The following is a 25002-nucleotide window of genomic DNA, read 5'->3' as shown; positions in this document are numbered from 1 at the left end:
TGGCTGCTCTGCGGCCGCCCGAGCTTTTGCTTGCCCAAAGAAGGTCAGACGGGACGGTCATATATTGTACATAGGATATAGCAGTATACCTTTTCTGTCTATGAGCAAAGTGATATTTTTCGGGAAGAAATGGATTCTGGGTTCGTCTTACCGTATATATTAATAATGTTAAAAATAAATACTTTATATAAATTGATTTGCTCACCTAGAAGTAAGTTCGCAGAATGGCGGGATTGGCATGGGTGAGTTTACTCATCCAGGATTATCTATAATCCACCACAGTAGGCGCTAATTGAGTGACTCATTGTTAGTAGATATATCAATTTCATTATCTTTCGAGTTATCAATAAGTAAACAAGTAAATCTGGAATAGACTAGCCACTATAGAAAAGTATTACATTGCGTCGATATAAAGTTCCTTACCAAACCAGTAAAGACACCTTAAACCAGATGTTAGCTGTTTATGAGGACTCAAACTCGAACTCGGACAAATAACAACAACGGTACAAAAACGGTACGAAAATAAATATGCCATCCACTAATAAAACTTTAAAAAACAACGTAATTATATATTTATTATGTGAGAGATATTATACAAGACGTTTTGTTTCTTAAATATAAAATGTTAATATCATTAATAACATTCCCTTAATAACACTTAAAGTAACTTGGAACTAATATTCATTTAAAATCAAACGAGAACCTTTAAGTTGATAATTTGCAAGTAATGAGACCCCAGCGGAACATAGGAAGGTATTAATTTCAAATTTATAAGTAAATCAATTGGAGTTTTATAATGGTATTAATTTTAGTAATGTTAGCGGGATAGCGCTTCTTAACTATGAGGTCAAGCGTTCGATTCAGGAATAGAATATTTCTTTCTAGACTTTCCTGCGTAAAAGTCGTACCATAAACAAAATAATCTTGAGGATTTCCTATGTTAAATGATTAATCCACGGGATTAGTAATTGAGGATGTTTAGTGCAGGTGTGTAGTGTAAATAGTGTCCAATTCTTGTTTAGTAAATACAGTTCTCGATAGCTGGATGAACATCAAGAAACGCGCTTGTAATTGGCAGAAGTAGTGAAAGAAGTATTAAACGGGGTACTATCTGAACCCGAAGAAGTGATGGCAGCTGAGCTGAGCAAGACCAAGAAAGTGTAGGATATGGGTCATTAGAAGACCTAAGGAATTGGCTGCTGAAGATACGATGGAATATTACATAGCTCTCAGGTTGACAGAAGATTTAACATTTTTGATTATTAAAAAAAGGCTATTTTTCTTTTCTTTATTATTAGGTACACATTATTTTTATTCATTGCTTTCGCTTTAGTGGATTAACTACAACTTGTTCATGGTGAATTCAAAGCCTGATTATATTTTATCAATTTGACGAATATTTAAATGATCCTTATCCATGGGTTTGATTCGCTCCAGTTCAAACAATTTGTCTGACTCAAAACTTAGCGATTAAAAAGAGTGGCGGAGAGTGTCTTGCCAGTTCTTCTTGAACTGGTAGTAAATGTAAATTTAGAATTAATTTAACTTCTTTTCTAGCGTTCATGAGTGTAGTTGTTAACCTATATGAATCAAATTATTGTGTCGTTGACTTTATCTGTGAAATGTGATCCACGCTCTATTGGGGTTGCCATCTTTAAACGTAACCTACATTTAATGAATATAATATATACACATAGTATAAATAGTTTAAGCGTTGTCAAACGGTCGTTCTGTTTAGAGAAAAATAAGTCGATTTCGTGATAAGGTTACGGGTTACCTTAAATTAGGGTGTAAACATAACATTTGAAAATATTAAGTTTATTCCTAAAACAATAATTTCTACTAATGTTCATATTCATAATATTATATCTTCAATATTAAGAAATGTTCCATTTTTATTTAAAACGTAAAACCATATTTTATCTTTAATCCCGCTGTCTTCCAGTTATGAATCTTTACGCATGAAGTTTTAAAAAGGCCACAATTCACAACTTAATTCTAAGCTATCATCGCAGATAAGAAATATTATTATCGACTTTCCGAATATCCCTTAGTAGGTTAACCATGTATGTAGAAAATTACATCAAATTTAATCACTAAAAATCAAACCTAAAACTTCTTTATAGATGACATACAACTGGTGGATTTTTGTTGACAACTTCTAATATAATTTAATTTTATGCTGGCAAGGAAAGATTTACGATTCGCGCCAAGAAATATATTGCACCGCCAGGAGACTGGTTTTGTTTTAAACTTTCTTTGAGTGTTTTCGGTTTATGTAAATGGTTAAGTACGTAGTAATGATTCGCTAAGTAGTTAAAAACCGATGCCACCCTACTCGCAAGGGACAGAGTGCTTTTAGCTGTAGCCCTTAACCTTCGGGCCGTCTTCAATGAAATATTTATTGGCATTAAATTGACGCTCTGAACACTTTATGTGTTCTACGTTCCAATGTTTGAATAGTGGGACTAGATTAAATCAATACCTTGTAAAAGCCACTAAAGCCACGAAACTGTTTCTTACAAAAACTATCTTTCTGTACTGTATATATTTAGTAAATAGGTATAAAAATATCTAAACCACTAACTAGCCCGAAAGCCCCCGTAGTTAAGTTTGAGTAGTTGCCTTAGCATATATGACGTCTTTGCAGTAATTGTAGAAGCAGATTATAGGTGTAGCTACAATAATGATAATATGACAGCGGCATGCGTTTACCACAATGCGTTTGTGGCTGATACTGAGATGAAACGGTAATATTATTTTTGAAGTTATACTTCTTTTGGTGCGTTAGGGGAAAATGAATTCAGTCACAAAAAACCGACGCCCTGTAGTTTTTTCTACAAACGTAGAAAAAAAAATATTTTTAACTTTTTACGCCAAAGAAGTTTAACTTCTAAACGTGTGCATAAGTAAACACACGTTTTTTTATAAAAGAGAGCAAATTGACTGGAAGCTCATATAATGCTGTGTGATACCGCCGCCCATAGAAACTTACATTGCCAGAGGGCTCGTAAGGACGTTGCTGGACTTTTAAGAATTGGCACGCTGTTTTCTTGAAGGACCCTTAGGCGATTTGGTTCGGAAATACTTCATTGGGCAGCTGGTTCCACAAAGTGGTGATGCCAGTGGCGGACCTTGGGTGCACCCTGTGCGGAATTTAGTGGTCACCCTATCGAGTGTATCTAAGTAAAAGGCAATAAATTTTATATGATATATTACATGGATCATTTATTAAAAGATCGCGAGTGTGGACGGGGAATCCCCCACGACGTCGTCAGGCTCTTTTGCGAGAATCCCCGAATTCTACATAGAGCTGAGCTAGTACTAGTGGAGGAATCCCTGAAAAATATTTTTTATGCTAGCAATTTATTTTTTAAAGTTGAGAGACTGGGTAGGTGTCACCCCAAAGAAGGTGACACCGGCTTCCCGTAAACCCAAAGTGGATCGAGTCTATAAAACACAGGCCGATGATCATCAAATTGTCTATTAAGATAAATGATCATAAAACAGATACATCAATCTGAGGCCCAGACCTAAAAAGGTTGTAGCGCTGCTGGTGTTAATAAAAGTATTAAGTATTTAAGATAGATGCATATATACATAGTGTGGATATTAATAGTTGATCGTTATAAATGTACTTACCACTTTCTTGCAAATAAATGATTTATTAACAGGTCGAAGTTTTAATTACCTTTTTAACTCCTACATAATATGTGTAGGCTTTGTATTACAATTTATGATAATAAGTTTTATTATTGGATATTTGATCATTTTTCTAAATTTAAATAAGATAAAAAATGCTAATAACGCTATAAAACACTAATATAAGGTAATTTAGGTACAAATATGTTGTAATAAAAAGACCTCAAATAATTAAATTATTTTAATAAAATAACTAAACTAATCTTATTCCTAAATATTACAGATTTTGTACAAGTAGGTAACAGACCCAACCCATGAAACTTATCCAATATATATTAAATGTACAAAGGTAAACATTTTGTTAATTTCACCATATTGTTCCACCACTTATTACTATTCTAATTAGTAAATTAAATACACTACACTACATTGGGTTTCATAATTTTAAATTCAAAGTAAAATTTTAATAATTATACGCCTCTAAATGGAAACGTGTCTTTTATATTATATAACAGGCGGTGTTAAACGCTAATTTAACCTTAAATAAAAATTCACAAAAAATAAAAATAAATATATGTACCAAATATTAATACAAAATATGTGACTGAAGCAACATGAATTTTTGTGCATTTAAAAATATTTCTGAACACGAATAATTATGTATATCAGGGGATAATCTTTTTATATTTGTTTGTATAATCTAAATCACTATAACTGCTTTATATGTGAAATTTCGGTACTTAAGTATTAACGCCACCTCGGAAATTAATGGTTAGTATGTGTGGACAATGGAGGAAAATGGGGTAGGCCTTTGCCCATGGGCACACAGAATCAGTTATCGTAGATTAACAAAAACAATAGCTGTAATGTATCGTAGATTAACAAAAACAATCGCTGTAATGTATCGTAGATTAACAAAAACAATAGCTGTATATATCTTGTATTCTGATAAAAGACTATAAATAAATAAAATGTGTGGACAACCTAAACCTAATCGGGGTTTAGGTTGTTCACGATAACCATTATTTTTTGCCACGGTGGCGTTAATAAGTACCGAAATTTCATACAAGACTTAATTTCTTATATACAAATAACACAGCATTCACAAAATAATTAGAAGCCACTGTCTTGTAAAAATATATAATTTTACTAAGGTATAATATCTAATTCACTTGGCAAAGGAATACTCTTCATAGATGCAAATCGTCTCAAGGCATCATATTTGGACCTCAATGCTTCTATTTCCTCACGAATCCTGTTATTTTCATCTTGCATTGACTCCATGTCATGCCATTCCTGAAATTATAATTAAAATCACTGAATCAGCCAAAGAGATATATTTCTGTACATTTCTAGACATGAAAGTTAAACTATTTTTATAAGCAATGTAAATGTAATAATTTTTTAAACATTATTCACTGCTTGAATGGTGTTAGCTGAGCCAGAGTTATTTTTATTTATTATTTTAACATTAATAAAGAGAAACAGAAACACCAAAACAGGTAATGAAATGAAAACTAAATCTACCCACCTGACTTTTCTCAGTTTCCAATTCATCTTTCTGCTCTATTCGTTTAATGCGACACGAGGCAGCATATCCACGATTCTTTAATGTGCGGCGTCGTTGTTTCATCCTGGTTTTTTTTTAACAAGAAGTTATCATGAATATTAAATAAGTAACTCTTAATTCTCCATGATTTTATATTTTAGATGAAAAGATACTGTTCTAAAAAAACATTTTCAAGTAAAAACTAAGCAGCCAAAGTTACAATCAAAATAATCAGTCATGACATACTATCAATGCATTTTTCAATACACAAGTGATTATCTTTATTAAAACTCAGTAGGACCAAGTTAAGCACACAACATCCAACATTCAAGTCCTGGGTTAGCCAATGAGTGATGATGTGTTAATCAAATATATACACAATATATGCACAGTAAGTATCTAAATTGAAAAATTATCAATTAACCAAATTCAGATATTTGTGAGCCTCACCCATACACAGATTAAGTACCACTGCATCATTTTTGACAAAGGCTTATAAACCAGTATAAGTTAAGTTAAGGATATTTATGGGTTCTTTATAAAATCATACAATCTTTACATGAACAAATAAATGATGAGAAGATGCTTTTATAAAATTAATAATGCTGTTACCTAACAATTTGATCTCGAGTCAGCCCTCTCATCTTAAGCTGTCTATTAAGGTCACGAACTGATATAGATACCAGCTCATCATCACTTATCTCTGCACATGGAGTTGGGGAGAGTGGAGCCTGAAATATTGAAAATACTAGTGCTAGCTTTTATTACTAGTCCTACTGTAAAGTCATATTAGAATACAAACTAGACCAATAATATAAATATTGCTTTAGGAAAGAAAAAAGCCATTGTAAGTACAGCAAATATTTAGCTCTTATTTCGAGCCATTTCTATCTTGTTTGTAGCAAAATATACATTTTCTAAATGTAAGATTTAATAACTAGTCTTGTTATTCATAATTATTACTTGTCAATGAATAAAACCAATGAAAAAACAAAGGTAGAAAATAAGAACATGAACAGAAGTGCATACATGTCTGAAAGGATAATAAGTGTATTTATGTAAATAAATAAATAAATAGATAAATAAATAAATAAAATATAAGATGACATTTGCATGCCTATTTATATGTGGCGGATTTTTGTAATTTATGTAACTAATTGTAAGACTATTCTGGCAAATAAATGATTTGCTTTGATTTGATTCCTGTAGATGTAAATATGACAATCTACCAAGATATCATAAAAACATATTAAAAATGATAAAAACAGAAACAATTGATTTAGCACATGTTAGATTTCTCTTTAACTACGTAGTATGTAAGATAAATAAAAATTATGCTGAGTCATTGTAATGGAGATTTCTAGAAATAGTGCTCCCCACATGTTTTCTTAGCATTCCTTATAATGTAATAAAAAGCTTTAAATTGATTTTTAAAAGATCTTTCCACGAGTGATATTTGAGAAAAAAATACAAAGAAAATCATAATATTTGTGGTTCTCAATTAATAAGTCCAGTACAAGATATTAATTTTTTTTAGGTCTCGTTAAATCTTTAACTTATAACCCGGTAAATTGTAATAAATACAAACCATCAGTGCTTTCCTGGCAGCCAGGCTCTTTAAATCATGAGGCATAGTAAAGTTTTTAGAGGAATATGTTAAGGCTACCCGATACTGAATATACCACTTCAAGTATAATTATATCGGCACAGAATTATCTGGTACACCAAAATAGACTTTATAATATAAACTGACTAATAATTTAGGATTTATTCTGAATAAAACTATTAAATTATTTCACGCATATAAATTTAATTGTAAACACAACAAACTGAACCGATTTCATTAATCAATTGACAATACGATAATGCTATCATAGACAATTGTAGAGTGTAGACTCTTACGTCTTACCATAGATTCACTCTTGTAATCTAATCTCGAAATAATGTAATCTAATCGGGATTACATTACATTATTTCAATTCAATATATATGTTTTTTTATTAAGAAGTGTAATTTACAATAAATTTGAATATTTATATGTTTTGCTAGCAATAGTTAAGGGTAATAAATGTTATCTGAATAATTTATTCAGAATATACGTTAAATGATAAAATTTAGTGTTGTGTTAACTTTTAAATTGTAAGTGTTATTTAACTCATGCGGTATGCTGGTGAACCGTGAATGCTTAAAATTATGGAATTTCAAAGCCGTTGTCAAAATAGTACACTTAACTTAACTATCTAGTCTGTGCATACAACTGTCAAGTTTTGTCGCTCGTGAATCGTGTTTCCAAATCTCTATAATTTTGTAACGTAGAAAATCTTTTACGTTACAGTTACAACATTAAGTGATTTCTAAATTAAGAAAAATGGCTAAACGTAAGAACAAACCATTGATAGATTCTGATTCCAGCAGCGATTGCTCTGATTTGGATTCAGTGAGTATCAATGCCGTACAAACAACATTTTAACACGACTTATTCCCGACATTCCTATATTTTTTTATGACTATTCTACCCTACGACGGTTATCGTTAGAACACATATATTTTACGCGCAATACTACATTTCTTCATTCTCCCCATATGAGTCCAGAAACATTAATTAGTAGAAACACGTAAAACGCCATTTGAATTGACGATTTTGATTTAAAAAAGTACGCTACGACGCTCCAATTTCTGGCGTGACTCATACAATATATAATGATTCTTTTTTTTCTTCGCAAAACGTAAACTCAAGCTAACTCTTAAGTTAACGCCCAAATATAAACTGTTACTTAAATGTACCTACAGTCTGGACTTATGGATGGACTTGAAATTGGATTTTATGCAATCTTATGTATATTTTTATTTTACTGGCTTACCATAGTATAACCATCATGTATTTGTAAACCTCATGCATTAGATACCTATGTATGAGTACTGGACCTTTTACTGTTGAGAATACTTATTAATGGCATACTTCTACAATAATTTAACTAATCAAGAGTTTATTTCAAATTTTAAATGGACATCATTCATTGGAACATGAGTTTTAAACATAACAATTGTTTAATGTATAAAAAAATAATATAATTAAACAAATATCAAGTAATGTTTTTTGCATTGAGATGGATATATAGATCAAATCCTTTGTAACATTAGGTAAATGTTGCTGATTGGTATTAAATATAAGTTATTTAGTATTTACTTAATGTTTCAGCAATTTTTAAACTTAGCGAAAAAGAAAAAGAAGCCTGGAGAATCTCCTCCACCAGCAAAATCAAATAGTAAATCGTCAGACAGCGAATCTGACTGGGATGATGATGATAAAAAAGATGGTATGAAATATTTATAGAGAACCAGGATTAAGCTACCATTCTAAAGCTGAAAAAGCTAGTCTAAAGTAGCTTGTGGAAGCACATATATATATTTTTTCTAAACATTGCTTAAGAACAGATTATGCTTCAAAAATAGCAGAGTGTTGCTTTATTGTTCACTTTAATATTACTTGTAAGATACATGTAATGGTTAGAGGAATAATTGACCTACAAAATGATTTTTTTTTTAGACAAATCATCATCATCATCAGATTCAGATTCAAACAGTGATGCAGAAAGTGATGCATCAAAGAAAGAGACTCCAAAACCTACAAGAAAAAGTTCTTCAGAAGAAGATCGAAAGAGAGATAAAAATGAAGAGAAGAAAAAAGTTGAAAGAAGTGATGAGAAAAAGAAAGTTGATAAAGATGTTCGAATGAGTGTTGATAGTGCTGGGTCTGGAAAGAAAAAAGATGTCTATAGTGAGCCTGAAGAAGGTATTAATTAATATACTTACCTTTCCCTTGCAATAAATTCATGAAAATATTATGTATTTATACAAATATAGTGATAAAGTACACTAGAATAGATATACACGCAATGTTAATACTCGGAACCAACACAGGCTGCAATTTATCCATACAAGACTATCTAAAGTTAGTAATTCTTTTTTGGGAAAAGGGATTCTCTTGTTTACTAAAATCCCAGAGGCTCTTTTATCTCTGCCTTTTAATAAATTTAAGAAATGTATCAAAGAAAAGCTGTGTAAAAAGGCTTACTATAAAGTTAGAGATTATCTATGATATAGTAATGTAAAGTAATTATATTAATTTTTTATAAAATTTTTTAGGGGAGGTGTCATCACATTCCTCGGATAATGATTCTATTGACTCTGAAGAAGAATTTGACGATGGGTAAAATATTAACTATATTGTATTGTATGAGAATTTATAGAAGAAATGGTATGGATGAAAAATAAACAGTGTAATATCAGTAATATTTCACTGTTAATTTTTTCTTTTTTTTCTTAATGTTTCTGATAATTAATATAAGCATAATTAAAGCATCCATCATGTTTTTGTAGACTTGTTTGTTCGAAAAATATAGATAAAAAGCATCGTTGAAATTATGTTGTTGTTTGTTATTGTTAGTCATATTAAACATATATATTATTTACTTTTTAGTTATGATGAAAATTTGATGGGTGATGAAGAAGATAGAGCACGATTGGCTGCCTTATCAGAGAAAGAGAGGGAACAAGAGATATTCAAACGTATCGAAAGGAGAGATCTTATGAAAACCAGGTTATTATACATTATTAAATAATGTACACTTTCAACCTTTCAAGTTATATATGTATATGTACATTGAAGTATGTTGATTAATTTTAAATATCCTTCGTATATCATGGTGTCATTAATCAATTTTCTTTGGTTCATTAAAATGACATACAGTGACATTATTTACTCATGGACTATGGCATTGTAGTGAAACTAGTTTGTCTGCGATGTTAATCACTTGTCATGAATAAGGTTCTATTTCTTATTTATGTTTATCAGTTTTATTAATAGGCTGAACTTTTGTATCAGATTTTGAGAAAGATTTTCTTTTTCTAGTGCCACCTATGTATCATCTCCACCTTTACCATGTTGGCGTTCATGTTTAGTTTAATTTTAATTGCTGCCTTCTGTGAACAATGATTTGGCGCTTTGAATTTGCTGTTGAGAAAGGTTTTATAATATTTTCACCAAATTTAAGCGGGTAACTGCCCGAGGCATGGCTATTCCATCTAACCTCGATATCATTAAATCAGATGGGAAATAGAACGTAAATTGCGTCTGGCCCGGCGTTCAGCTGCGGAACGCGGAGCCTCACCAGGTGAACTCGCTCGTCGACGAGATAGAAGGAAGCAACGAAGAGCGCAGAGGGCTCAGAGGGCGAAAGCTCAGGCGCAGAAAGAAGCAGAGGCGAGAGAAAGGGAGAGGACTAGTGAGAAACACGGTGAGTGGGAGAGAGACAACAATAAAAAGTGCCTTTTTCAGATCTGGGGAAGACTTATGTTTACGTTTTGTACTTGTGATGTATATACCTATTAGAAAAATATGTATTTAATGCAGATATATTTCCAGAATCAGATATTGAAGAGCCGAAAGAAGATGAGAAATTAAAAGAAAAGCCACCACCTAGTCCGGGAGAGATACCTGATGATAATAAAGACACAGGTTAGATAAGATTTTTAATACAGATATAAAGATTTCTTTAGTTAAATAAGGATTCTTTTAAACAAAAATAATAAAGTTGTACTAAATGTTTATTTCTACTTTATTGCAGATCGTAATGCAGAAAGGTCTGGTTCACCTTTGTTCGGGGCTAAAAGTGAACGAAAACGTAATGTCGACGACAAAAGAGTGAACGCTATGGCGGCCTTGAGGGCCCAGCGAGACGCGAGGGCTAAACTCACGGAGCACAAGCAGAAGAAGAGAATGGAGGAAGAGAAGAAGGACAAAGAAGAAGACGATGTGAGTTATATACACTAACTAAATATACATGTATCTGTTTTATTTTAATAATCGTGAAAGTTCCCCTTCAGTGTAAAATTTAATATTTTTTTAAATTTATTAGAGATTTGTAGTTATAAATTGGTGTTTTCATAGATTATTAAATAGATTTTTATTTTTTCATAGGATGCAGATGCAGAAATAATTGGTGGCACAAGCAAACAAAGTGTGAAATTAAAAGCATCAGATATTTATTCAGATGACTCTGGAAGCGATTCTGATGATAATAAATCGCAAGGTAACCATTTATTTCTAAAATTATATTAATCCATTTTTGAATTTTTAGTGCAACGACAAATTTAATTTTGTTTATTTAGAAATAGATTGTTATACTTATAATTGAATTTAATAAAGCAGCAGGTCGTCGCAGTTCCACCAGTTCCTCCTCTTCGTCAGGTGAGGAACCGGCTCCTCGTGAACGGGAGCAGGAAGAAGTGAAGTACGCTGACACCAAGGATCAAATCAACAAATTACGACTGAGCAGGTAAAAATATATTCTATTAATGTATTTAAATAACGGAGTTTGGGAATATTATATTTAAATTAACTTAATTTTTTATAACAGGTTTAAATTGGAAAGATTAGTTCATCTACCGTTCTTCGCTCGAGTAGTTACAGGATGTTTTGTTAGAATCGGAATAGGAAATAATAATGGCAATCCTGTGTACAGAGTAAGTAATGATAAAAATAATTATTAATAATTATTTAAAGTTAATTCTCAGTTGTCGACACTGTTCTTTACATAAGGTAAACAATTATATTTTAATTTATTTTCTACCTGTATAAAATTTAACAAATTTGGCATAAAAAGATAATTATATATATAAGCGACCGTTCAAGTAATCCCCCCCCCCCTCCTTTTGACAGCAAAAATAAGTATTAAATAATAGGACTACTCTAAAACATAACGTAAAAAATGTGGGGGTAATATGTTTAAAAAAGTAAATAGTTACTGTTGACGTAATCACGAAATTAGAAAATCAAAGACATCCCCCCCCCATAGTGCTTACGTAATATTTGAATAGCCACTAATTCACTTGTTTTATATTACATTGAATTTAAAATGATATTTCAGGTAGCGGAGATTATAGACGTATACGAAACGGCGAAAGTATACAATTTAGGCAACACAAGGACAAACAAAGGACTGAAACTCAGACATGGCACTCAGGACAGGGTGTTTCGATTAGAATTTGTTAGTAATCAAGTGAGTATATGTTGATTATATATACATATACATTTAGAAAATTTATTACTATAATTGCGTTTGAATTAATTTAAGTGTAGGGTTATTATTCGTTAATTTAGAAATCCAAAAAATCTGTGTTCTAAAGCGAAAATCTCGTTTCAAGTTCGATGTGTTTCATAAGATTATAAAAACTATTTAAGATCAGAAGTGACTGTAGAATTTTTTCAACTAGTTGTTTTGTTCTATTTGGCTTTAAAAAATCATAATTTTCGACATGAATTTTTAAAGAAAAACACTTTTTTAACGGATTATAGATATGTATTATTATATTTAAACTTATAATTATTTGTACATAATTTTAAATTTAAACCGACGTTTCGCGTGCTTTACAGCGTGCGTGGTCACGGTGACTGAAGACAAATGTGTTAAATTTTATCGATACCAACTCCGGGGAAATAAATACAGATAACACAACATTTTCTGCAGCTGTAATACACCAATTTACAAAAATTTAACACCTTTGTCTTCAGTCACCGTGACCACGCACGCTGTAAAGCACGCGAAACGTCGGTTTAAATTTAAAATTATGATATACATATCTATAATCCGTTAAAAAAGTGTTTTTCTTTAAATGTGTAAAAGTTATGTAAATAAAAGACAATACGACATGAATTTTCATGTCGAAAATTCGACATAACGCTTCTGTCATGACATTATACCCTATGACGTACGATGCTTGTAAACAAAGCAAATGTCAAGATTTTTTATTGTTGTCATTCTTGCATTATACAAATACCCGTAAATTATATTTCGATCAAATCAGATTCTGACAAAATTCTTAAAACAGAATTAGATGGAAAATGACTTTATTTACTTTATAAGCATGCTATCGTTAATTGGACGAATCTCTGTGACCGTTTTGTGTCAAATGACTTGTAAAAAAATTAACATTTTTAATTATTGATGATTTACAAGTTATTGTATTCCGTAACACTTTTGTAAACTATGATTTGTTGGAACTAACAAATTATTTTTCATACTGTCAAATAACCTATTTTTAACATTGTTTCTAAAGATACATAAAATATAGGCCTAAATATATTTTATAATTAATAAATTATAATATTTGTTTAATAGGAATTCACAGAATCAGAATTTCAAAAATGGTTCAAAGCAATAAAGGACGCGAACAAAAAGCCTCCCATAATGGACTTTGTTAGAAGTAAAATTAGTGAAGTTAAAGATGCACTTATGTACGAATTTAAGGTAAATAAAAAAATGTTTCTTTTTTCTTAAATATTACAAATATATAATCCTTATAACTGATATTGAGAATTATTGGTATACTAATATAATTAATCATTTAGAATATTAATTGTAAATACTTAGGAAGAAGATATAGAAAAAATAGTAGCCGAGAAAGATAGATTCCGATCTCACCCCACCAATTATGCCATGAAGAAGACACAGCTCATGAAAGAGAGAGATGTCGCACAGCTGAGGTGAGAAAGATCATTTTTTGTCTTTGCTTTTCTTCCCTTCAGTAGATTTAGCTGCTGTGGACTCTGGCAGAATGACCAGCGCTGTGAAACACTCTGCTCCTCAGCATAATCCTGAGCCAGGGCCAATTACAACCACACCACACACACATTACATACATAAACATACCTTATTCTTTAAAAATCTCTCTTATTCTTCTTTTTGATTATTGATATTTTGTGTGTGTATTTTGTTAGTAATAAATGTTATGTCTATGTGTAATATGTGAACTTTCAGAGGCGATGAAGAATTAGTAATGGATTTAAATTCGAAAATTCAAGAGTTGGAAGACAGAGCCAACCAATTGGACAAGACGAGGACGTCGTCCATACAAAGTATTTCGTACATTAACAATAGGAACAGGAAACTCAACGTGGAAACTGCAGAAAAGGCTATCATGGAAGAGGTTCTGTATTTTTTTTAATAAATTTCATATTTTATTTATTTAAAGTAATAAATAATAATTATTTATTATAAATATGCCTTCATTGTTCTAGATTAAAGCGAATAAAGGCAAGAAAATTGACGACCCTTTCACGAGAAGACACACGAAGCCTGTTATGAATTTCAAGTCGCATGGCGGGAGAAGTCAGGTTGGATATCTTTTTCATATTTAGTATTCAGAATAAAAATAAGTTCTCTGCCAAAAACATATTTTAAGTTCTTATGTATTCCAGGAAGTGGAGAAGCATCCGGAAGAAGATGAAGAAGCGCAGAAACTTAGAGAAGAAGAACAGAAGACAAAAGAGCGACAAGAGAAAGAGAGACTTATGGTAAGTTTTTAAGATTTTATACATTATTAACTGTAATAATGCTTTTATTACCAGAATATTATATCGTTTTAATGTTTTTTCTCAGCAACAGCAAACAGAAGAAGAAGCTTCGAAATCCCAGAGCAGGAGCGGGTCGGATAGTCTGTACTCGTTGCACGATTTTGACATTAATATTGATATCGACCTGCCTATACCTAGTAAGTAAAATAATTAAATATTTTTCTATACTAAAATCCGTCGAAGTAGGTTTAAATTTAGCAATTTTCTCCTTTAAAATGTTGAGTATGTTTCTATGACAATGTTTCATACCAAGGCTTCATGCTGGATATACATATATTGAATGTTTTAAATATATTTTTTGATTTGATATTGTTAACATTGCCACTTTATATTATTTAAGCAATACATAAAACAATCAATGGCTTACAAAGTTTGTTTCGATGTCATTTTAGCAAATTTGATTTTATATTATTCATTTTTCATATTATGAATAGATGTGATTAACCCTTAAAGAAACTTGGTGGACGCGAGTGCGTAGCCGGACTTCGCCATTATTAAAATTACTGTAAAATTAATATTTTTTTTTAGAAGCCGTTACAAGTCAGCCGAAACAAATAACGACAAAAGTGAAAGAAACGGGCCCCAAACGTTCACTAAATCTAGACGAGTATAAGAAACGGCACGGGCTTATTTAGTATAGTTTTTGTAATGGTAACATTTATAAACAGTTGCATACAATTTCTTTATAGCCTCTATTAAAGCTAGCTTGGTTCGCAGTAAGTAAACATTTCATGTCATAAAACAGTTTATACGAAAAAAAGATTTTCCGCAGAAATTATTTTTTGTATACGGGGCCGTTTTAGTATTACTTTAGCAGATTTACTATTATATATATATATATCTACATCCCCAGCCCCCCCCCCTTCTTCGTGTCAGCAAAAGTAACAAAGTTCTCAAAAATAATTGTACATAAACGTATTTTTAGGAATTCGAAAATGCATTTCGCTTTCAAGCATAGACAATGTTACACCAAATAAGAAAATTAAAGTCCCCCTCCCCCTATTGTGAATACGTAATACTTGAACGGCCCCGAACACAGATTTTTTTAAATTATTTTCATTATAGCCAAATATGCAATGTTTATAATTGTTATCAAACACTTAAATATAATTGGACTAGTTTAGCATTTTTTCATTTCACACCTTGTTTATAAAAATTAAAACTTAACTAAAGCACTGTTAGTTTACTAACACGATGTATCGAATAGTAAACGTAGCCTTGCATTACATATCGAAAACTGCGTTGCATCTGTCAAAGTGAAATGACAGTATCGTATTGACGTACACGAGTACGAACGTTCGAAACATGCGCGTAAGGATAGATCTCTCTTTTCATCGCATATGATTAGAAAGAGAGTTTATCATCAATTAAGTTTTATGAATATCAGGTGCATATAAAAGTCGTGATCTAAAATGCGTATACAATTGTATGAACAATCCAAACCCCCACAATTCTGAGAGACTTAACGCCAAGTACGTATTTCGTCTATATTGAGTCCAAAATCGGACTCAAAAATGTCCGTATTAACCAGTATATGCCAGCTTTCGAATAAAATGCGTCGTCACAGTGTTATTGAATCAAAAATTATAATTAGTTTTTACTTAAGTTAGATTAATTTGCTTTAATTTGTACAAATGCCTACAAACTTAGATTAAATTCCGAAAACACCCCATGCCTCTGTCATCGAGAACATTCTCTGTCAAATATTAAGGTAGGTTATTACTTGGTATCTATGTTGAACGATACATTTTTAAAAGGTAGCCTTTTATATAAATACTCACCGAAAAACAACTTATAGATTTTAATGTTACATACAGTACTGACTGGCTTTGCCTTAGAACCTGTAAAAATTTGTTTCTACGCAATGTATAAAGCAATAAAACGCGCCTTAATTTATATAGTATAGTATATATAAACAGTACGATGTTTATCATATTTTATACGAATAGTATAATTAAAGTCTCGCAAGAACAAAGTAGTTTTGACTGATTCCTATATTCAACGACACGTTACCCGTTAAAAAATTTAATAACCGTTATGCGAATGATGTCGCCGTAAAACTGTTTACACATTACTTGTGTATAAAGCCAATTCAATATTATGAAGTCTTCGATAGACAAAACCGCGCGATAGATTGAAATTCTAATGGTATTTATAGTTTTACGGTGACATAGATATGTGTAAACGAACCTTATGATTATAATAGTAATTACAATGTAGTAGTAATCTATTTATTTTGTAATTAATGTCTCAATAAAGCTCAAACGCTGATTTATTGTTTAATTTCATAGTTCTTTTATGTATTCCTCTTTTGGTTAAAGGGTCCTAACTAAGGGTGGATTATACCCATCAAATAAAATTTAGAATTAATTTAGCCCCAATACGACCTACCTTGGAAGGGAATATATTTATAAAGGTATAGATATTAAAAAAACAGCTATAGAGAAGAATTTAATTTAAAAAGTCCATGCTTTTCCGATGAAATTCAATTAGATCGCTTGACATATTATTGTCCATGTTGCTCTCCAACGCAGTATTTTTTTAACGGTGTCAATATACAGATCTTTGCCGATGCGACCTATAAAAAAGTTTTGAATCCGGTTTTAATATTTCTGTAATTTAATATAATAAATTTGAGCTTTTTGTAACTTACATCATCTCCAGCCTGGAAAATAAGTTTTATATATTAAAATAAAATTAGTATGTTTCATATAAAGTATTAATTAAAAGTGATTAACCGATCCAACCGCCACCGCCTCGTCAATTGAGCCCTGCAAAAAATTTTTTTTATTAATTATTTACAATAACAGTAAGCCAGCCACGAAGTAAAATGTTTTAATTTTCTATTTTTCCACTCAAAGTATGTTACCTACACTCAATAAAAAATAGCTGTCATGATTTCAGATGTCTGATACTTACTAACGGGCGCATTCTACACAAAAATGATTTATTCATATAAGTAACATAATGTAGGTACACTTATGAACGTCAAAAAAAGATATATACATTACATGAATCTAATTTTACATTTACTGCCAGTTCTCAAATCAAGGGCGTAGAACGGAGAACTGGCAATAAACTCTCCGCCACTATTTTAATCGCCAATACTTGATCTATAATCTAAAATTATTGTGCTAGGTATATATTACACAACAAAATGGCACCGCAAAATTCGATAATCGGTCAAAGTGGGAAGATCTCAAATTTAGATTGATAAATGTAAAAATTCAAAGATATTTTATAGAAAGCGTCGATCTGTCATTTACATACAAATATGAATCCAAAAGTACCGTTCGGTCCTCCCAGCAATGGTTTAAAAAACAGATTGACTATCGATCCATGGATCGGTTATTAAATAATAGTTTATGAGAAATGGATGAAATATCAATCTCTAGTAGTAATAACTGGATTGAATCTGACTAAGCGGCCCTAATTCATATTGGTCTACAAGCAACTTAATAATTTTTTTAATAGATATCATTATGCACTGCAAGGTCCTGATGTAATCAACCATTGTTGTTGTTGCATATAATATATAATATTTCGTGTTCACGATATAAAAATAAACTAACCTCTTCCGCAACCTCCACTGGAACATCTTCTTCATCTGTGCCGCTGAGCTAAAAAAAAGGGGGAAGGGTTTAAATCGCTATTCCTTAGTGCTACCATTGAAGATTATCTTCTGCATTTGTATATTTCATGAAAATAAAATTTACTTTACACTTACTTTTTCATATCGAGGCCTATAACTCCTTATAAATCTTCCACAGGCTCCCAGAATGAAGCACGACAATAACAGGAACAAAATAAACTTCCTCGCCTCCATTATTAATGTTGCCACTTAAATTAATCCTTTATATACCTTGAATATTATCGATTTAATTAACTACATAACACGATAATTGGCAATTTTCACATTTGTAATCCATTTTAATGCTTGACGATCGCATATTCTAGGGAAAATTAATGACTCTTTTAAAATCAAACATTCTAGTCCTTCTATTACTTTGGCGTAAAACATTTTTCCGTGTTTTTAAATAGATTTCATAAAGGCAGGATGGTTAGGCTTACAATTTTTATTATTGTTTTGCTTACTAAGATTAACTCACGTTGGTCAAATTTAGAAGAAAATCGAATAATTCTTGAATTGTATTTGTATTATTGGACGCAAATGTAATAAGCAATTTAAGCAATGCAAAAAACCGTTGGAATGTTTAATGTAAAAAATAAAATACAATGTAATAAAAAGATTTAATACAATTTATTGAAATAATACATTAAATGCATGTTAATACAGTCTTCGAACTTGTCAATATACTGCGTACATTCAGTTTATACTATACCATTGTAGCTATTTTAATAAAATTGTAATACAGTAATAATTCATTAAAATCAATTTGAATATTAACTATTTTTAATAATTTGCTAAACGGAAATTGTTCTTAAAGTAAATAATATTAAGTAGATAGTATAACATAATATATAATTGAAAACTAAGTTAACTCGCTCGAGGACCCAGCTTTCGCAGACACGACAAACCCTGAAAAAAGCAACCTTTTTCATAATTTGCAAAATATCTCAAAAATTTTATAAAAATAAATAGTATGTACAAATGTATACACGTCTGACTTACTAAAAAGTATCAACTATCGATATTTATATTGGTCCGACGAAATTCTAAGACAGTGCAAGGAGTACATAACCGAATGTCATAAAATCACGACTCTAGCTAATTTAATATGGCAGTATAAAATTGCAAGTTGACAAATTAGAACTAAACATGTTAAGTTCATACTAAACAAAATGTTACCTGTTCCTTATATTCCTGGTTTGTGAGCCAGAAGTTATCCCTGTTCTTACAGACTTCCGCCAGCACAGCGCCACCTATAAACACCATGTCTTTGCGTCGCGGAGGATCTTCTATGCGTATTTTGAATTTCTAAAAAAATCAAAGTAGTTCCATAAAAAGTTTCTAAAAAAAAACAAAGTAGGTACATAAAAAGTTTCTAAAAAAATCAAAGTAGTTACATAAAAAGTTTCTAAAAAAAAAACAAAGTAGTTACATAAAAAGTTTCTAAAAAATCAAAGTAGTTACATAAAAAGTTTCTAAAAAAATCAAAGTAGTTACATAAAAAGTTTCTAAAAAAATCAAAGTAGTTACATAAAAAGTTTCTAAAAAAAAACAAAGTAGGTACATAAAAAGTTTCTAAAAAAATCAAAGTAGTTACATAAAAAGTTTCTAAAAAAAAACAAAGTAGTTACATAAAAAGTTTCTAAAAAATCAAAGTAGTTACATAAAAAGTTTCTAAAAAAACTCAAAGTAGTTACATAAAAAGTGTCTAAAAAATCAAAGTAGTAAATTGTAGTTACATAAAAAAGGCGCTGTTTAGTTAAAAGGCTAGTCTGTAAATTGAACGGCTTATGAAGCTAGTTGGCTGCGATAAATACACATTCAGGAAATCCGTTACGCTCCATACGTAGACGAATATTTGCCAAAACTACCGTAATAGTAGATATTGATTATCTATTTTGATAGGAAGAAACATTTTATTGATATAACACACATATAATGTTCACCGTATCATGTTTTAAAATATGTAGATTGTAAGAAATAACTTAATAAACAAACAGTGAAATCAGATTTAGTTATTATAAATATAATATTAATTCCTTTAACAACTTACGGCCAATTTGTCGCAGTCGTTTTTCAAGACTCGTTCGAGATAGAGCTGCTTGATTTCCCTCTCGAGCCGGGAAGGCAGCCCTGGGTACATCGTGGAGCCCCCGGATAACACTATGTGCTTGTATAACTCGTTTCTCATGTCAATATCGGCGGCCTATGATTTTAATATATGTAAATAGAATAGTAGTGTTAGCATCTACGCGGCGATGCACAATTTTGTTTTTGCATACATTAATATTTCGTAACAAAAATTCAAATACATATGAGATTTTTTAATTAAAAAAATGAAGATAATAATTACCTGTATGGTATTGAAAACCAGTTCAGCAATGCCCTGCCCCTCCACATTAATCAGATGAGGCTGAAACAATGCTTCTGGGGCTTCGAACCTCTCACCACCGACTTTGATCACTCTCCCATCAGGAAGCTTTATACAAACAAGTAAGTACATGTAAAACTTTCACTATCTTTATACATATAGTTTAACACTTATGAACGTCTATAGAAAAGATGTTAAATTGATTCTAAATTTACAAGTACCAAGTTCGCAAGTCAAGGGCGTAGAGCGGGCAAGAAGAACTGGCAATAAACTCTCCGCCACTCTTTTAATTTGCTAATTTTTGAGTCATACAAATTGTTTGAACTGGAGCAAATAAATCCCAAGGATTGTTTAATTATATAATCATCAAATTTATAAAAAAGCTTTATTTATTAGTTAACATTTAACGAGAGCTTTGAATTTATTTAGAGATAATTCTTTAAATTTCCTACGGAGTTTCTATATGAGGAGTGGTTTATCTTCTGGAGTCTGAATGGTTACGATTATATTTGTTCTCTTTCGAGTATTATACTGGTGAAAATCATTTGTTTTATAATCGTTTATATTTTGTATGTATACAACAATTCTTCAAGAGTATATTGACCAGATATGTTATTAGCTTAAGAGAAAAGCGTTGTTCATGTATTTCTTATATGACAGATACTTACCACATAAGGTTCAACGAGCACAGTGGTCTCCCAGGCCAGTCTCTGCTCTTGTTCCACATTGTATCCGATGTAACAGAGCTTCTCCTTCATTATCCGGACTGTTTCAAAGTCAGCCGAGTGGTTGAACGCATAGCCGCGTAAAAGAAGTAACTAGAATATAAATTATTCATGATATATACACATATAGATACTAGCTGCCGCCGCGAACTTTGTTTCTCCTTAATGCCTAGCCTACCTTAAGTACATATGAACATGCAAGATTTTGTTATGCTACCCAGCAGACTGATTGGTTTTCCAGAATAAAAACTTTTTAGGTTGCTCTGTGAATTTTTCTCTACAGGAACCTCAGAGCTCATGTCATAGGCTAATAATTAATAAATAAAAAGTGTGTGTAAATTAAGGGTTGTATGTATTTTTGTATGCTGTATCATAATTAAATAAAAACAAAAAAATGTCTATAAATAAAAAATAAAGTATTGGGCTGGACACTCTCTATTGCTTAGGGGTTCGATAGATAGATAGTATCCAATTATAATTCGAATGTTAATAGCTGTTTTTTATTTAAATAACTCTTAGAATAAACATTATTAAAAAAAATCGCTAGTAACAGCTCTCGGCCAAACGAATATGCTATAATTCAATTACTTTTTGGCTCCATAATATTTGCCATGATTGAATAAAAACGAAGTTAGAGAAAAATTTTGAGATGTCGTATTTTTTTGTACCGAGGAATTTATATTGTATTGCGTTTTTAGAGTTGACTCTAAAAAATCAATGGTTGACCATTGAAATAATACGCATCAAGCATCACATTCTTAGCTAAAACCAAGCTATGATGAGTGATTTTGGTTAGTGCCCGCTCTTAAGGTGTATATGTACTATACTAATTTATTTTACGAAAATTAAAGTGTATAGTTTAGAGTTGATTATTATTTTTTTTGTATATAAATAGATTCAAAAACATGATGGTAGGAATAATTTGTCAAAGAAAACCAAAAACATGCCAAAATTTTAAATCATATTGAAATCAATTCAATAAATTTTGTGTTACCCACCTTAATAAGGTATCTAGTGATATCTCTACCTGCGATATCTAATCGACGAGTGAGGTGAGGAAGGGCAAACTCTTCATACACCGGACAAATGTGAGTTACACCATCACCTGTTAACAAAATGAAAACTATAGTTAAACATCAAACAGTTTTTTTTTTCACCCATGGCGCAGGCCGCAGGCTATATTCTTTCGACTGTACCGCAAATTATGTCATAACGTGAAATTGTGGGGATATTATGGTTATGGATAGCACCACAGATTAAAAAGTTATTTAAAAAAAAAAGAAGTTTTAGTTTAAAATAAGAAGTACTTTATCTTTTGATGAATATCTCATACCTGAGTCAACTACGACCCCAGAAATCAATCCCTGCGCGTACAATGTCAGTACAGCTTGGATTGCTATGTATGCACTGTCAAATCCGTATTTCTCAAACATCACCTAAAAATTAAATTAAATTATTTCATTGTATTCATGTAGTAATCAATTTCTTGCCACAATCACAAACCTCAATCATTTTCTCTCTATTCTTAGTGGGGTTCATGGGTGGTTCCGTGAGCAAAATCTTAGTTTCTTTTGGATCAACATTCATCTTACTCGGCCCAAATGTGTAGTCCCATACATGACACATATCTTCCCAGTTGCGTACCACCTGTCAATTTCGATTTACATTATAATGTTCTCTAAATTTCTTCTATTTTATATTTCAATTAAAATCTGAATAAAAGAAGTTCTTTAAATATTACATAAATTTCTCAAAAATTTATAAAAAGCAACAGAATTATCACTTTAATTAAGGAATTTTCTACATCTAACAAAAACATATAACTTTACCCCATTTTCCATAGGATAGCTAACTTCCAACATTGACCTAAGCTGAGATGCCTCATCACCAACCATTAAGTCCTAAAAAAATATCATTAGTGTAGATTATTTCAATTAGACTTCATACATTGTGTTAGATAATGCACATAAATTTAGATTGTTAAATCGTAAATCCAACCAATTAATAATTTTAATTTTATGCATAATCTACTAACTACTTCTGAAGTGTGGTTGTATATTAGTGATTGGTTAAGAGCATAGGCTTACCATTTGTTGTTACTAATAAACATTTAATTAAAATATAAGAAGTAACCTAGTAAACCTTGAAACAATATTTATATATAACACATGACTTAGCATTGAGCCTTTAACTGTATTCTAACTGACAACACACTGACAATAACTAAAAAGGTTTAAAATATTAGGGCATAGGGCAAAATGGGCTGTTTATTTACTGCATATTTCTTTATAGTGATTTCCTTGATAAAAATGAAAGCTAAGCTACTTGTGAAGGTTACCTGCACAACTTCAGGGTCAAACGTCTGGCAAGCATGAAAGTTTTAATTAATATTATGGCATATAAACCATATCTTATTCTTAATTTTATTGATCTATTTTTTAGAGTGCACTTAGAAAGGGTGGTAGTTTTCTTGCAAACTAGCCTGTTCTGCACCCAAATCACTCACAATATGCATATATATTACCCATATGAGTACATTAATTATAATTTACTCAGTAAATAAAAGTCAAATAATCTGTATTAATTAATTTTTTGATCATTTCTTTACTCTATATTTTATATTTTTAACCAAAAAGACAATAGACAAAAAATAGTAATAAATATAATAATAAATAATTATACATTAAACTATTTTCATGTTTTTATTTAAACTATTTTACATGTATAAATTGTTTTTATTGAAGACAGGAAGAACCTACTTTAATTTGTAAATCTAAACCCTTGATTTTATTGTAATTCTTTGCAATAAGATGTTAGTATGAGGAACACATAAAATAACAAACAGTTGTCAATAACTCCCAAAAATGCTTCATGCTTTTTATTTTATTACAATAACTTTGAATACCATGCTATGAGATAAGTATTAAAAACCTGTAACAACTTCCCTAACTTACTCCGATACAAACATCCTGTAATATAATAAGTTTTGTTGTAGTAGAAGAATAAGTAATGTGTACTATCAATTTGTATGATATTATTAATTAAACATAAATAAAAATAAAAGTATCTCTTGACAGAACATTTGTATTTAATCTTCATGAGATTTTTTAATTTCGTGAAAGGAATAAAAGCGTAAACACCGTCTAGGCGTGGTTTGATATAAATTACATTTTTTTATGTACCTAATTTGGTGGACTGTGTGTTATTCGTTATTAACAACTTATTGTTTACTCTATAGATCATCAGGCATCCCTAAAAAGAGGAAGTGAATAAAAGGATATTAATGATTCATACCTTGACATCGATTTCACCGATTTTGTTTTCTGCTCTGATGATCGGCCTGCCCACCATCGACGGGAAAATAAACGCAGGAAAGTTGCTGCCTGCATATCCACATTTGACGAACTGGAAATAGTTTTCCGATGATGAATCAATCTCTTATCGGAATATAATGCAACAAATTGAAGATTTCTCTTGAACTTACACCAGTGCCATTGTCACAAACAATGACTTTCCTTCCTTGGTCATCCATTTTAGGTTTTAAACTTATTAAACTATTTAAATAGTAAATATAATAAATAATTTAGATTATTTTATTAATTTCTAAATTCGGCTCCCCCACTAAACAATCACAGTTGAAGTTTCACGTATGATTATTGACAATGAAAT

At 30.9% G+C, this 25002-nt stretch overlaps 3 protein-coding genes and 1 long non-coding RNA gene across 6 annotated transcripts; 1 reads left to right on the top strand and 3 right to left on the bottom strand.

The window, feature by feature from the left end:
• Positions 1-3868: 3868 nt before the first annotated feature.
• Positions 3869-7054, bottom strand: LOC110999342 (transcription factor MafK). The gene is made up of 4 exons (XM_022268356.2): positions 6780-7054; positions 5804-5922; positions 5174-5276; positions 3869-4938 (listed from the first exon to the last, which is right to left on the bottom strand). Exons 1-4 carry the CDS (start codon positions 6822-6824, stop codon positions 4792-4794), a joined length of 414 nt encoding a protein of 137 aa, XP_022124048.1. The 5' UTR covers positions 6825-7054; the 3' UTR covers positions 3869-4791.
• A 373-nt stretch (positions 7055-7427) lies between these two features.
• On the top strand, positions 7428-16877 carry LOC110999327 (RNA polymerase-associated protein Rtf1). 2 transcript variants are annotated; one of them, XM_022268336.2, is made up of 19 exons: positions 7428-7628; positions 8391-8508; positions 8739-8984; positions 9338-9401; positions 9672-9791; positions 10301-10488; positions 10617-10709; positions 10819-11006; positions 11172-11283; positions 11400-11529; positions 11611-11716; positions 12121-12252; positions 13372-13500; positions 13624-13736; positions 14011-14179; positions 14271-14366; positions 14451-14546; positions 14632-14743; positions 15135-16877. In XM_022268336.2, exons 1-19 carry the CDS (start codon positions 7560-7562, stop codon positions 15239-15241), a joined length of 2388 nt encoding a protein of 795 aa, XP_022124028.1. In that variant the 5' UTR covers positions 7428-7559; the 3' UTR covers positions 15242-16877. The 2 variants fall into 2 exon arrangements, with proteins under 2 accessions (XP_022124028.1, XP_022124029.1); XM_022268337.2 differs by having other exon boundaries at positions 7429-7628; positions 11403-11529.
• Positions 16878-17044: 167 nt separating this feature from the next.
• Positions 17045-18415, bottom strand: LOC123689451. Its single transcript, XR_006750435.1, has 5 exons — positions 18334-18415; positions 18179-18226; positions 17345-17377; positions 17260-17271; positions 17045-17184 (listed from the first exon to the last, which is right to left on the bottom strand). It is a non-coding gene; the product is annotated as an uncharacterized LOC123689451 (long non-coding RNA).
• A 423-nt stretch (positions 18416-18838) lies between these two features.
• LOC110999330 (actin-related protein 2) lies at positions 18839-24985 on the bottom strand. Of its 2 annotated transcripts, XM_022268342.2 has the most exons (12): positions 24818-24985; positions 24628-24738; positions 24288-24302; positions 23163-23234; positions 22837-22980; positions 22667-22769; positions 22332-22438; positions 21277-21426; positions 20591-20716; positions 20291-20443; positions 19417-19545; positions 18839-19146 (listed from the first exon to the last, which is right to left on the bottom strand). In XM_022268342.2, the coding sequence occupies exons 1-12, from the start codon at positions 24863-24865 to the stop codon at positions 19105-19107; spliced, it is 1200 nt and encodes a 399-aa protein (XP_022124034.2). In that variant the 5' UTR covers positions 24866-24985; the 3' UTR covers positions 18839-19104. The 2 variants fall into 2 exon arrangements, with proteins under 2 accessions (XP_022124034.2, XP_022124035.2); XM_022268343.2 differs by lacking the exon at positions 24288-24302 and having other exon boundaries at positions 24818-24984.
• Between the last annotated feature and the right edge of the window lie 17 nt (positions 24986-25002).

Source organism: Pieris rapae, chromosome 9 (genome assembly GCF_905147795.1).
Source record: "Pieris rapae chromosome 9, ilPieRapa1.1, whole genome shotgun sequence".
In the NCBI taxonomy this organism is placed as follows: Eukaryota; Metazoa; Arthropoda; class Insecta; order Lepidoptera; family Pieridae; genus Pieris; species Pieris rapae.
Note: the sequence above shows the minus strand (reverse complement) of the source record. Positions and strands in the feature narration are given on the sequence as shown.

Bases quoted from the DNA above. Each gene is read 5' to 3' on its own strand.
- LOC110999342 (XM_022268356.2), bottom strand. From the start codon at position 6,824: ATGCCTCATGATTTAAAGAGCCTGGCTGCCAGGAAAGCACTGATG. The intron at 5,923-6,779 runs GTTTGTATTTAT...TCAATATTTCAG, and splicing joins CTGCCAGGAAAGCACTGATG to GCTCCACTCTCCCCAACTCC. The intron at 4,939-5,173 runs GTGGGTAGATTT...TTATAATTTCAG, and splicing joins TGGAAACTGAGAAAAGTCAG to GAATGGCATGACATGGAGTC.
- LOC110999327 (XM_022268336.2), top strand. From the start codon at position 7,560: ATGGCTAAACGTAAGAACAAACCATTGATAGATTCTGATTCCAGCAGC. The intron at 10,710-10,818 runs GTTAGATAAGAT...ACTTTATTGCAG, and splicing joins TGATGATAATAAAGACACAG to ATCGTAATGCAGAAAGGTCT. The intron at 13,501-13,623 runs GTAAATAAAAAA...GTAAATACTTAG, and splicing joins CACTTATGTACGAATTTAAG to GAAGAAGATATAGAAAAAAT.
- LOC110999330 (XM_022268342.2), bottom strand. From the start codon at position 24,865: ATGGATGACCAAGGAAGGAAAGTCATTGTTTGTGACAATGGCACTGGT. The intron at 22,770-22,836 runs GTTTGTGATTGT...TTTAATTTTTAG, and splicing joins ATAGAGAGAAAATGATTGAG to GTGATGTTTGAGAAATACGG. The intron at 21,427-22,331 runs GTGGGTAACACA...TTTATATTCTAG, and splicing joins TCACTAGATACCTTATTAAG to TTACTTCTTTTACGCGGCTA.